The sequence below is a fragment of the Rhincodon typus genome, chromosome 33 (genome assembly GCF_021869965.1).
Source record: "Rhincodon typus isolate 14 chromosome 33, sRhiTyp1.1, whole genome shotgun sequence".
NCBI lineage: Eukaryota > Metazoa > Chordata > Chondrichthyes > Orectolobiformes > Rhincodontidae > Rhincodon > Rhincodon typus.
The window spans coordinates 15,707,690-15,719,854 of NC_063364.1; the positions used below are offsets into that span (position 1 = coordinate 15,707,690).

Sequence of the window (12,165 nt, forward strand, 5' to 3'; positions counted from 1 at the left end):
CTCAACATTAACTCTGTTTCTCTCTCCAAAGGTGCTGTTGTGTTTCTCCAGCATCTTCTATCTTTTAATGTGCAAATGTATCAGTTTGTAGATGCTTCAGTTATTAATTACAAGTTGCTTGCTAACCTTTAAATGGGTGTCTGTTCCCAGACCCATCCTCCACTTTGAGTTACAGAACAAGAATGTCATAGGCACATTATCTGTTGTCCGGTCTAGCCCATTGGCAGTCATAAGTGTTCTGTTAAATTTTTTTGTTTCTGTAGCATTTCTCATGTTGCTGAGTACTCAGTCTCTTCGATTGGCTGATATCATCATCTGTGTAACAATCTGACATGACAAGAGGAAGCAATGGCTTAGTGGTGTAATCACTAGATTAGTAATCCAGAAACTCCACTAATATTCCAGGGAACCCGGGTTCAAATCCAGCCATGGCGGAATTTGAATTCAATAAAGAATGTAGAATTAAGGGTCTAATGATGACCATGAAACCATTGTCCTTTAGGGAAGGAAATCTGTTATCCTTATCTGGCCTACATGTGACTCCAGACCCGCAGCAGTGGTTGACTTTCAAATTTCCTCTGGGCAATTAGGGATGGACAGTAAATGCTGGCCTATAAAATAAAAGTATTTTCAGACAAAATCATTTTTAAAAAAAAAATGTCACTCGTGGGTCTTGCACCAGATCGGTGAGAAGTTGGCCTGTGAATCTGGCCAGTAGCCTCCAGCAAATTTGAATGCTGCAGTTGTGAAAGGATGGATGTAGAAAGGTCTTCATAAATATGATCAATTACTTTATTTTCAAAACCGTTTCTAGGAGACCATCTAGAGCCTGACCGAGTCCTGAAGTTCATTTAACAATTAGTAATAAGCAGTTTATGAAGAAATTAATTGGATTTCCATGATGATGCCTATAATCCTTAGTCAAATACCGAGCATTTTTACCCTGGTGAGTTTGGATGGGCACCTTTCACTCTCTTGCGCTCTAATCAACAGCCAGAGATCATTGGGCCCAGGGATGGCATGAGAACATGGAAGGTGAGTGATCAGCTGTGATCTTGTTGAGTAGCATAGCAGGCTTCACTGGGTGAATGGCATACTACAGTTCTTTTGTTCCTCCGCACCAATGATTCCTGTTGTCTGATCATCATTGCTCAACTGTATGGTACTGTGTACTTTTTTAGCTGATGGTTACTCAAGAGTCTGTGGATTTTGTAAGGCAATGATGCATACTTCTGTGACAAAGGAACATTTACTTGTCAGTGGCAACGCAAGAATTTACTGAGGCGAAGCAAAGATCAGTGCTTTTAGAAACTGTCTTTGCTTACCTCTCTACTATCACAGAAGTGCTATGTTGACTGCTTCAACATGAGATGTGTACCTGCAGATGTGACACAGCAAACAGCTTTCCATATATGATGTACTTCTGTTGTAACCACCACCTGTTCTGCCCATTTTTCAAATGTACCATTTCAAGATTTTTTGAATTAGATGGCTCCTTGCATTCAAGTTCATGCTGAGATCATCAGATTTCATCTTGAACACCCAATGTAGTAGCATATGTTCATTCAGTGGATATTTATTAATGCATGTTTGTGACTCTTGATTTGCTGTGTCCTCGCTTCAGTGATCTTTCGTGACCTCCTATGCTGTAAGGTTCGTTTTGGCCCACAGCCCATGAACTGTTTGAAAGAGTTACTCAGTTAATTCCAGTCCAATTTCCTTTACTCGATATGAAATTTAAAAAAACATAGAGAACAGTGTCGGAAACTGGCGAAGAAAAAATGGCGCAAAATGGCAAATCCGTACTCTGTAATTAGCAGCGCTAAGGATTAGTGCTGTCCAAAATGCATTCTGTACCTCTTGGCACCAAATATTCTTCTCTATATATTTACAAGAGTGGATCTGTAAATCTTCCTCCGTGATAGCAGTGAACCTGTAACTGTTCCCCAGCTCATTGATTTCACAGCAATCAGACTTTGTGGCTTTAAGAATAAAGTGGTTGTTGTCACCGAGGCTGTTCTTCGAGAGAAAGTGAGAAAGACATCTGATGATGAGTCTAACCTGAAGGTCACCTGAGAATTATATAGTATGGAAACAGACCCCTCAGTCTAACCAGTCCATGCCAACCATGACCCCAAATTATCCCAAGTCTGCACTTGGCCCATATTCCTCCAAACGTTTCTTATTCATTTACCGAAAAAGACTTGAAGATTGTAACTGCACCCACATCCGCCATTTCCTCTAGAACTTCATTCTACTTGTGAACCACTCGGTTTTTTTAAAAAAAAAATGCCCGTCGTGCCTTTTTTAAATCTTTCTCCTCTCACCTTAAAAATATGCCCCCGAGTCTTGAAATTCCCCATCCTAGGTATAAGACACCTATTCACCTTATCTATACCCTGCATGACTTTTTAAAGCTCTAGAAGGTCACCCCTATGCTCGGTAGAAAAATGTCCCTGTCTGTCTAGCCTCTTAAACTCAAACCTTCCATTCCTGGCAACATCCTGATAAATCTCTTCTGAACCCTCTCCAGCTTAACAATATCCCTTCCTATAACAGGACGACCAGAACTGGACACAGTACTCCAGAAGAGGCCTCACCAGCATCTTGTACAACCTCAACATAACATCCCAACTCCTATACTCCAACGTCTGAGCAATAAAGGCAAGTGTGCGAAATGCTGTCGTAACTACCCTATCTATGTGTGATGCAAACTTCAAAGATTTGTGTACCTGAACTTCTAGGTCTCTCTGTTCTACAACACACTCAGTGCCCTACTTTTTTAATTGTGTAAGTCCTGCCCTTATTTACCAAAATGCAATACCTCTCATTTGTCCAAAGTAAACTCCATCTGCCACTTGACCTGATGATCAAGATCTCTTTGTATTCTTGGATTACTTTCTTCACTGTCCACTAAACCACCAATTTTGGTGTCCTCTGTAAACTTGCTAACTATTCCTTCTAGATTCTCATCTAAATCATTTATGTAAATGCAAATAAAAGTGGATCCAGCACCAATCCCTGTGGAACACTGCTAGTCACATGTGCCCCTGTCTGAAAAACCAACCCTTCATCAATGTCTCCTGCCATTAAGCCAATTTTGTATCCAATTGACAAGCTCACCCTGAATTTCTAATTTACTGATTAGACTATCATGCGGAAACTTGTCGAAGGCTTTACTGAAGTCCAAGTAAACAATGTTTCCCTCATCAGTCTTCTCAGTTACCTCAAAACACTCAAATCAGGTTTGTGAGACACGATTTCCCATGCACAAAACCATGCTTCCTGTCCCTAATCATTCTTTGCCCCTCCACATATAAATCCTATCTTTAGAATCACTTCCAACAATGTACGCACCACTGAAGTCTGACTTACAGATCTATAGTTGCCAGGCTTCTCCTTAGATCCCTTAAACAAAGGCACAACATTAGCCACTCTCCAGTTATCCAACACCTCACCTGTAGTTATTGATCATACAAACGCTTAGGCAAGATGCCTCGCAATTTTCTCCCTAACTTCCCCACAACATCCTGGAATACATTCTATCAGGCCCCAGAGTTTTATCTACCATTTATGTTTTCTAAGACCTCCAGCATAACTTTCCAAACAGAGTGGGGCTGCCATAGTGTTAAGGGCTTGAATAGAGTGGAATTTGTGTATCTAAGAAAATTTTTCTGATTCCTAGAGAAGGAGAAAACTTGACCTACTCTTGGGAAATAAGGTAGGGTGTGTGATTGAGGTGTCAGTGGGGGAGCAGTTTAGGGCCAGTGATCATAATTCTTCTAGTTTCAAAACAGTAATGGAAAAGGATAGACCAGATCTAAAAGTTAATTGGCTTTCCTCCAGTTAAAAACTTTTTGATGGTATTAGGCAAGAACTTTGAGAAGTTAATTGGCGACAGATGTTTGCAGATGGATGGATGGCTGGGAAGTGGTAAGCCTTCAAAAATGAGATAACGAGGGTCCAGAGACTCTGTTTCTGTTCGGGTGAAGGGCAAGGCTGGTTAGGTGTAGGGGATGCTGGATGACTAGAGAAATTGAGGTTTTGTTCAAGAATAAGAAAGAAGCATATGTCAGGTATAGACAGCAGGGATTGAGTGAATCCCTAGAAGAGTATAAAGGCAGCAGAAGAGGGAAATCAGGAGGGCAAAAAGGGGACATGAAATAGCTTTGGCAAATACGGTTAAGGAGAATCCAGAAGGATTCTACAAATATATTTAGGACCAAAGGGCAAATAGGGAGAGAATAGGGTCCCTTTAAAGATCAGCAAGGCTGCCTGTGTGTGGAACAGCAGGAGATTGCGGAGATACTAAATGAATATTTTGCATCCATGTTTACTGTGGAGAAGGATTTGGAAACTAGAGAACTTGGGAGAAATAAATAGCAACATCTTGAAATGTCCATATTACGGAGTAGATAGTGCTGAACGTCTTAAAATGCATAAAGGTGGATAAATGCCTGGGACCTGATCAGATGTACCTTTTCACTCTGGGATGCTAGACAGGTGGTTGCTGGGCACCTTGCTGAGATATTTGCATCATTGATAGCCACAGCTGAGGTACTGGAAGAATGGAGGTTGGCTAATTAAGCATGGTGGTAAGGAAAAGCCAGGGAACTATAGGCCAGTGAGCCTGACATTGGTGGTGTGCAAGTTGTTGGAGGGAATCCTGAGGGACAGGATTTACATCCTTTTGGAAAGGCAGTGATTGATTAGAGATAGTCAATATGCCTCTGCATGGGAAATTGTATCTCACAATTTGAATTTTTTGAAGAAGTAACGGAAGAGGTTTGAGGGCAGAGCGGTGGATGTGATCTATATGGATGTCTGTAAGGCGTTTGACAAGGTTCCTCATGGTAGACTGGTTGGCAAGGTTAAATCACATGGAATAGAGGGAGAAGTAGCCAATTGAATAGAAAACTGGCTTGATGGTAGGAGATGGGGTGCGGTGGTGGAGTGTTGCTTTTCAGACTGGAGGCCTGTGACCAGTGTTGTGCTACAAAGATGCTGGGTCCATTGCTTTGTCATTTTTATAAATGATTTGGATGTGAACATAGGAGGTATGGTTTGTAAGTTTGCAGGTGACACCAAAATTGGTGGTGTGGTGGACAGCCAAGAAGGTTATCGCTGAATACCTTGAGTGCAGATTCCATGTTGCTTGCTAGTGGAGTCATAGGTAGACCGGATAGTGAAGGTGGCGTTTGGTTTGCTTGACTTTATTGGTCAGTGCACTGACTGTTGTAGGAGTTGGCAGTCATGTTGTGCTGTACAAAACACTGGTTAGGTCACTTTTGAGTGCAATTTTGGCCTCCCTGCTGTTGGAAGGATATTGTGAGACTTGAAAGGCCTTAGAAAAGATTTGACAAGGACGTTGCTAGGGTTGGAGGGTTTGAGCTGGAGGTTGATGCCAAATAGGCTGGAGCTATTTTCCCCAGAGTTTGAGGCTGAGGGTTGAATTTTAGAGGTTTAAAAAATCATAAAGGGCATAGATAGAGTCAGAGCCAAGGCCCATTTCCCCCAGGGTGGGTGAGGGCATAGTTTTAAGGTGACAGGGGAAAGATTTAAAAAGGACCTAAGGGGCAACTTTTTCATGCAGAGGGCGATGCATGTATGGAATAAGCTGCCAGAGGAAGTGATGGAGGCTGGTACAATTACAACATTTGAAAGGCATCTGGATAGGTATATGAACAGCAAGGATTTAGATGGATAATGGCCAAATGCCAGTAAATGGGACCAGATGAATTTAAGATATCTGGTCAGCATGGATGAATTGGACCAAAGGTTCTGTTTCTATGCTGTATAGCTCTGTGACTCTATATCCTCTTCTGTAATGTGAACTGTATTCAATATATCAGTACTTATTTCTGAGTTCTCCAGCCTCCACTTCTTTCTCCACACGAAATACTGACGTGAAATACTCATTTAATACCTCTCCCATCTCCTAAACTTCAGCCTAAAGATGACGTCTTTGATCTTTTAAGGGCCCCGGTCTCTCTCATGTTGCTCTCTTTTGTTAATGCACTTGTAGAGTCTCTTCACACGCACACAATCTCTTTGTGGATTATCTTTAACCTTATTTGCAAAGGCTATCTCATATCCTCTTTGCCTTCCTGGTCTCCCTTTGAAGAATGTCCTGACACTCACTCTCTACACTGTTCAAGAGATTCATTTGAACCCAGTTGTCTATATCTAATTTTTTTTATTCTTGAGGAGAATCTCAATATTTTTATTCACCCATTGTTCTCCAATCCTACCAGCCTTGCCTTTAACTCCAACAGAAAAATAATGACTTGGAACTTGTGTCATCACACTTCTAAAAGCCTCCCACTTATCAAATGTCCCTTTGCGTGTGAACAGTCTACTACAATCATTTTTGGCAAATTTTTGTCTCGTACTATTAAAATTGGTCTTACTCCAGTTTAAGACCTTGAATTTTATGAAGGCCTATCCTTGTCCGTAATTTTAAAGCAAATAGAATTATGATCACTAGACCCAAAATGTTCCCCTACCATCACTGTCTTATTACCCAAGAGAAGGTGAAGTTTTGCTCTTTCTCTCGTCATAACATTTGCATATTGGTAAAGAAAATTTTCTTGAACACATTAACAAATTTTTAACCATTCAAATCTTTAATACTATGGTAGTCCCAGTCAGTGTTTGGAAAATTTACAAAAAAAATTAAACCTGCAAGATTGAGAAGGTGAAGTCTTTCTGGTGGCAGTAACTGGTACAAGAATTGAATCTGCGCCATTAACACCACTCGCATCACAACCCTGACATCCAGGCAACTGAGTTACCTCATTGGCTTTGTTTGAATTGTTCCCACTTTGAAACTGGTTGACTTACTCCTGAATGATGCAATTGGGATCATCTAGTCGAGAAAACTCTACAAATCATATTTCTCACCACTTGATTTTCATTTTGAATTAAACTTGTCAGTTCAGTTGTCACTAAAATTTGGTATCACTGCCAATTAGCTGAAACGAATTCACATGAACACCATCCCTGAGACATTCCTGAATGGTGGAAACAAGTCTTTGGAATCTCTGGTCTTGCGTTACCACACTCTTCATAATACATCAATGGCCAAATGACACTTCATACTTGAACAATGGGCATGACCCTGCAATCTTAAGAATTATTGAAACGTTGCATGTTGGGATATTTTCTTTTAGTGACCTTTCTTTCTGTGCTTATTTTGCTTCTTGTCAGCTGTTTCTCTTTAATTCAGTTTTTTAGATTTTCTTTGCACGATGGGATCGCTGAATCTGGAAGTGTTATAGTTCGGTTCAGTATTTCTAAGCAGTTTGAACACTTTTTTTTTATTTTTAATGTTTGATATTCAAATGGGGGTTACAAATAATTTTAACTGTTTTTAATGTATTAACATTTTTTGGCTATTCCTTACCTGTTAGCCAACTCATCTATTTTTGATTTTGGTTCTGAGCTCATACCTTCACATAGCTTCCAAAAACTTTTCCGGAAACTGGATGGGCTAATCTTGCACTTCAGTTGCTCGCTTGATCACTAACTCGTGATGCAGGATTTTTTTGAGGTGTGTGATGCACTTTTTGGTACTTGGGACATCAGGTCTGATCTATGGTGCTGTGGGGAGGGATGCCAAGGAGTGCAGGAGCAAATTACTGCACACACTGGAATCTGAACTGAAATCAAAAAATGCTAGAGATCAGAGGTCAAGCAGCATCCATGGAGAACAAGTGAATTGTGGAGGGGCAGCATGTATGCACTAGTGGTTGGGGGGTGAGGGGGGCGGCAGTGGTGGGGTGAGGAGAAAAGATGTTAGTTCAGATTGTGATTGGAATGTGAGAATGGCAGAACAATGGTGTCTAACTGCCAGACTGGAAAGAACAGACCGGCCCACTGGGGTGGGGGGAAGGGGAGAGGGGATGACCAAGAATGCAACAAGCAAAGATAAAAGAGAAGGAATGGGATCACAATTTGGAGGTGTTGAACTCCGTATGGAGTGCAGAAGGTTGTAAACTGCCAAGTTTTGAAGATGTGATGTTTCACCTCCAGTTTCTGCTGTGATTTGCTAGAACATTGCAGCATGGTAAGGATAGACAAGTGGGCATGTGAGCAAGGTGGTGTGTTAAAATGACTGGCTACTGGAAGGTCGGGGTCATGCTTGTGCGTGGACTGGAAGTGTTCTGCAAAGCAGTCACCCAGTCTGTTTGGTTTCCCCAATGTAGAGTAGGCCACATTAGGTGTAGCGAACACTACGCAAGATTGGAAGAGGTGTTGATGAATGCTACTTCCACCTGGAAAGACTCTGTTTAGGCCCTTGGATGGTGAGCAGGGAGGAGATGAAGGGGCAGGTGTTGCACCTTCTGTGGTTACATGGGAAGGTGCCGGAGTGGGGATATGTGGTTGGTGAGTGTTGGTAGTCGAAGAATGGACTAGGGTGTCCCAGAGGAAACCATCCCTGTGAAATGCAGACAGGGGAGCTTTTTTGGTGGTGGTGGTGGTCTGCTTGAGTTGTCTGAAATGGTGGAGAATGATTCTTTGAATGCAGAGGCTGGTGGGGTGGAAAGTGAGAATGAGGGAGACCCACTTGTGTTATTGAGTGATGGGAAGGAGCAAGGAGGGTGAAGCACAGGTGTTACGTCGGATGTAGCTGAGACCCCGGTCAACTGCACTAGGTGGGTACCCACAGTTATGGAAGAAGGAAGCTATGTCAGTAGCACTGTTTTGGAAGGTGGTATCATCCAAGTGGATATGATGTAGGCAAAGGAACTGGGAGAATGGAATGGAATCCTTGCAGGACATGGGTTGGGAAGAGCTGTAGTCAAGAGAGTCAATGACTATGTAGTGGATGGCAGTGGACAGTTTATTCCCTGAAATAGAGTCAGAGAGGTCAAAGAAAGGAAGGCAAGTGTTGGAAATGGATGATGTGAAAGTTATGGAGGTAAAGTGAACAAACTTTTCTCAGGGACTGTCTTGCACTTGTGACTGATGAGTGACACAAAGGAGTTGTCGAGGTGACATTGGAAGTGAGGGGAAAATGAGTGTGTTTTGGAACATACTTTCCATGTGAAAAAATGGTCTTTGTGATGACAAGTGTACTGGAGCTAATTTACTTGGATATTTGTTTTTCTGTTTATTTCAAGCTGATGGATGGTGAATTTTTGACCCATCGTATGTTGATGTGTGTTCCAATTTGAATATCCGCATGCTCAACGTGGCATGGGATCTGACACTTAATACTTAACCTTGAAAATCTTAATTTCTAACAGAAGCATTTAGTTTTTGTAAACGTTTGAGGCCTTTGATTGATTGTTGAGCTCCAAAGACTCAGATCTGAAGGGTATAACAATAAAGGGTTGCAGTATGAGGCTCATGGAATTGTTTAATTGCCAGAAATCATGAGTGAAGCAAATGGCATGATGCAATATACTGTTGTAATGACATTTTCTCCTTTTTAACATGTATAGCATCTCAATACTCCTCCAGTATTGCATAACATATTTTCTGAAAATGTGTGTTTGAGAGTTTGTCAAAATAGATGATAGGGATTGTTGTTAAGTATCTTCTCCATGCCACTCCACACCCCCGAGATTAAATAGCTGGGCAACCGGTTCTGAGGGTTGTGTAAAGGATATTGTTAATTCTCAATCTGTCTGCTGTTATTGTGTTGGTATTGTTGCGTGTGCAACAATCCTCTTATAAAGTATGGCCAGACTGTTAGGAAGAGGCCTGTTAATCAGTTTGGTTTAGTTGGACATCAGTTGTAGTACCTTGCCGAAGTAGAAGGAAGTATCCTAGCCATGACTACTTCTATCATCTCTCATCAACTTTGAAAATTATAGGATAGCTGATACATCGGGCATACCTCTGCGACATAAAGTATAGATTTCGTCAAAGAAATGAAAATTTGTAGGTAGATATAACTTTGTTACACACTTTAACAAAAGCTTATAGACCTCACTTGGGTTGTTCCTTCAATACTTTGAATTTTATTGTGTACATTTGTTCAATCCAAGCACAGTACGTTACATTTTGCTAACTTAGGACTGAAGTCAAGTACCTAAAGAGTCTCTCTTTCTCAGATTTTAAATCAAAGGAAATATATAAATATCAAATTAGTATATCCTCTTAGAACAATACTGCTGTTATTGTTGCAATGGTTCCTCAACTGCTTTTTGATTTAAACTGCTTACTCTTGCAGAATCCTTGTTGGTCTTTTTAGATCATGGAAGATCTGAAGAACGAATATATCAACAATAAATTGGTGGAAACAAAACCCAAATACTGCAGATGTTTGAAGCCTGAAATAAAAGCTGAAAATGCTGCAAAGACTTCAGGTGAGGCAACATCTATGGAGACATAAACAGAGTTAATATTTCAGATCGATTACCTTCTGGCAGAACTCCACCTTTCATCTGACAAAAGGGCACCGACCTGAAACACTTCTGTTTCTCTCTGTCTCCCTCTCTCTTTCTCTCTCCATGGATGTTACCTGATCGGAATATTTTGTGCATTCTCTGTTTTTATTTCATAAGTTAGTGCAGTCTTCTAACCCCAACCTGAAAGGCATGTATGGGACCTTGGTTTAATCTTTCATCTGGAAGACAACACTTTTGAATTCAGTATTCATTTTAAGTACTAGTCTAAATTATGTGCTCAAGTCCCTTGGGTGAAGATTAAATCTACAACCTTCTGACTCGAATAATAGAATGCTACCGCTGAACCAAGGGTGACACCTGTATGACAAGAATGAAGACTTGAAATTTCTAAAGTCCTATGAAGAGATAAAAAGACAGAACAATTCACAAAAGTAATTTTTATGCTTCGAATAAATATACTGATGAGCTGTAACAGTTTCCTTAAATCTAAATGTGGGGGATGTGCTTAATTTATTGCCCTCACTGCTTGGGCTTAATTCTTCAGTGTACAGTTTTACATTTAAATCTTCAAGATTTTACTGTGTCTGAAAAGGGATGAAATAAAATTCCAGATTTGTTACATGGCCAACTGTGGTTTTATTTCTTCTCTCTCACATCGTAATATTGAATTTCATATCCAAAACTGTTTATCATTATATTTAAAGTGTCTTGATTTCTTATGATGGACAGGCTATATACATGTACAACTACACTAATGCTGCTCTGAGAAAAGCCATGAAGCGATTGGTAGTAAACCCACAAATTATTCCTTTCCTGTTTTCCTGGGCTGGGAAATATCTGACTGCCACAACAACAAAAATGAAGTTGCTGGAAAAGCTCAGCAGGTCTGGCAGCGACTGTGAAGGAAAAAACAGTTAACGTTTCAGGTCCAATGATCCTTCCTCAGAACTGACTGCCCTTCATTTGAGTGTTTAGAAGACTGAAACCATCCTCCTCTGTTCACACCACAAACTCCAGGTCCTTTGTTATTAATTACTTGCATTCTGTGCCCACAGTCTCAGGCAGAACTAGTTCTTTAAACAATCTCTGTTTGACCCCAATGTGAGCTTTTAATGCTATATCCTACTCATCACTGTCTACCTTCAGTTAATTTTATTTAACATTTGTGTTACTGGTTAAACTGGGAAATGTGGATCGACAGTTGTGCCCCACGAGTCCACTGACTGTCCTAAACTGACTCCCCTTTATTTGCTACTCCCCTCGGTTGATTGCAATAAGATGAATTTCTGGATGTCTTTTCCCCTGACCAAATGAGTTTGTTTTTTTAAAAGAAGCCTGTTTAACCAAGTCTTGTTGAGTCAACATATAGCGTGAGTTTACTATTTCTTGTATTTAGTATCTAATAAAGCAGTGCATAGATACAGGTTAGAAATGAGAGGTGAGTCCCCAAAAAAAAAGCCAATATTAAAGACTGGCCTCCCTGCTAGAGGAAATTTTGGTGTTAAATGTGAAAGGGTTCGGAAAAGATTTACAAAGATGTTGTCAGGTTTGGAGGGTTTGTGCAATAGGGAGATGATGGATAGAGTCATAGATTCATACAGCATGGAATCAGACCCTTCAGTCCAACCAGTCCATGCCGACCATAATCCTGAACTAAATCCCACTTTGCCTGCGTTTGGCCCGTATCCCTCCAAACATTTCTCATTCATGACCTCATCTAAATGTCTTTTAAATGTTTTAACTGTACCTGCATCCACCACTTCCTCTGGACATTCATATCATACATGAATCATTGTTTTTTTTT

At 40.7% G+C, this 12,165-nt stretch overlaps 1 protein-coding gene across 3 annotated transcripts in view; it reads left to right on the forward strand.

The window, feature by feature from the left end:
• LOC109916998 (transcription factor 12-like) overlaps window positions 1-10,989 on the forward strand; it is a 50,265-nt gene extending 39,276 nt beyond the window's left edge. Inside the window, exons 5-6 of one of the 3 annotated variants that reach the window (XR_007265429.1) lie at window positions 815-1,035; window positions 2,560-2,611. Coding sequence is in view for 2 of the 3 variants with exons in the window: in XM_048616050.1 (XP_048472007.1) it covers window positions 2,560-2,655 (96 nt within the window). In the remaining variant the exon portion in view is untranslated. Of the gene's footprint in view, window positions 1-814; window positions 1,036-2,559; window positions 2,665-10,183 lie in introns of those variants that run through there. The other 2 variants (XM_048616050.1, XM_020516767.2) reach the window with 2 other exon arrangements.
• Window positions 10,990-12,165: the final 1,176 nt, after the last annotated feature.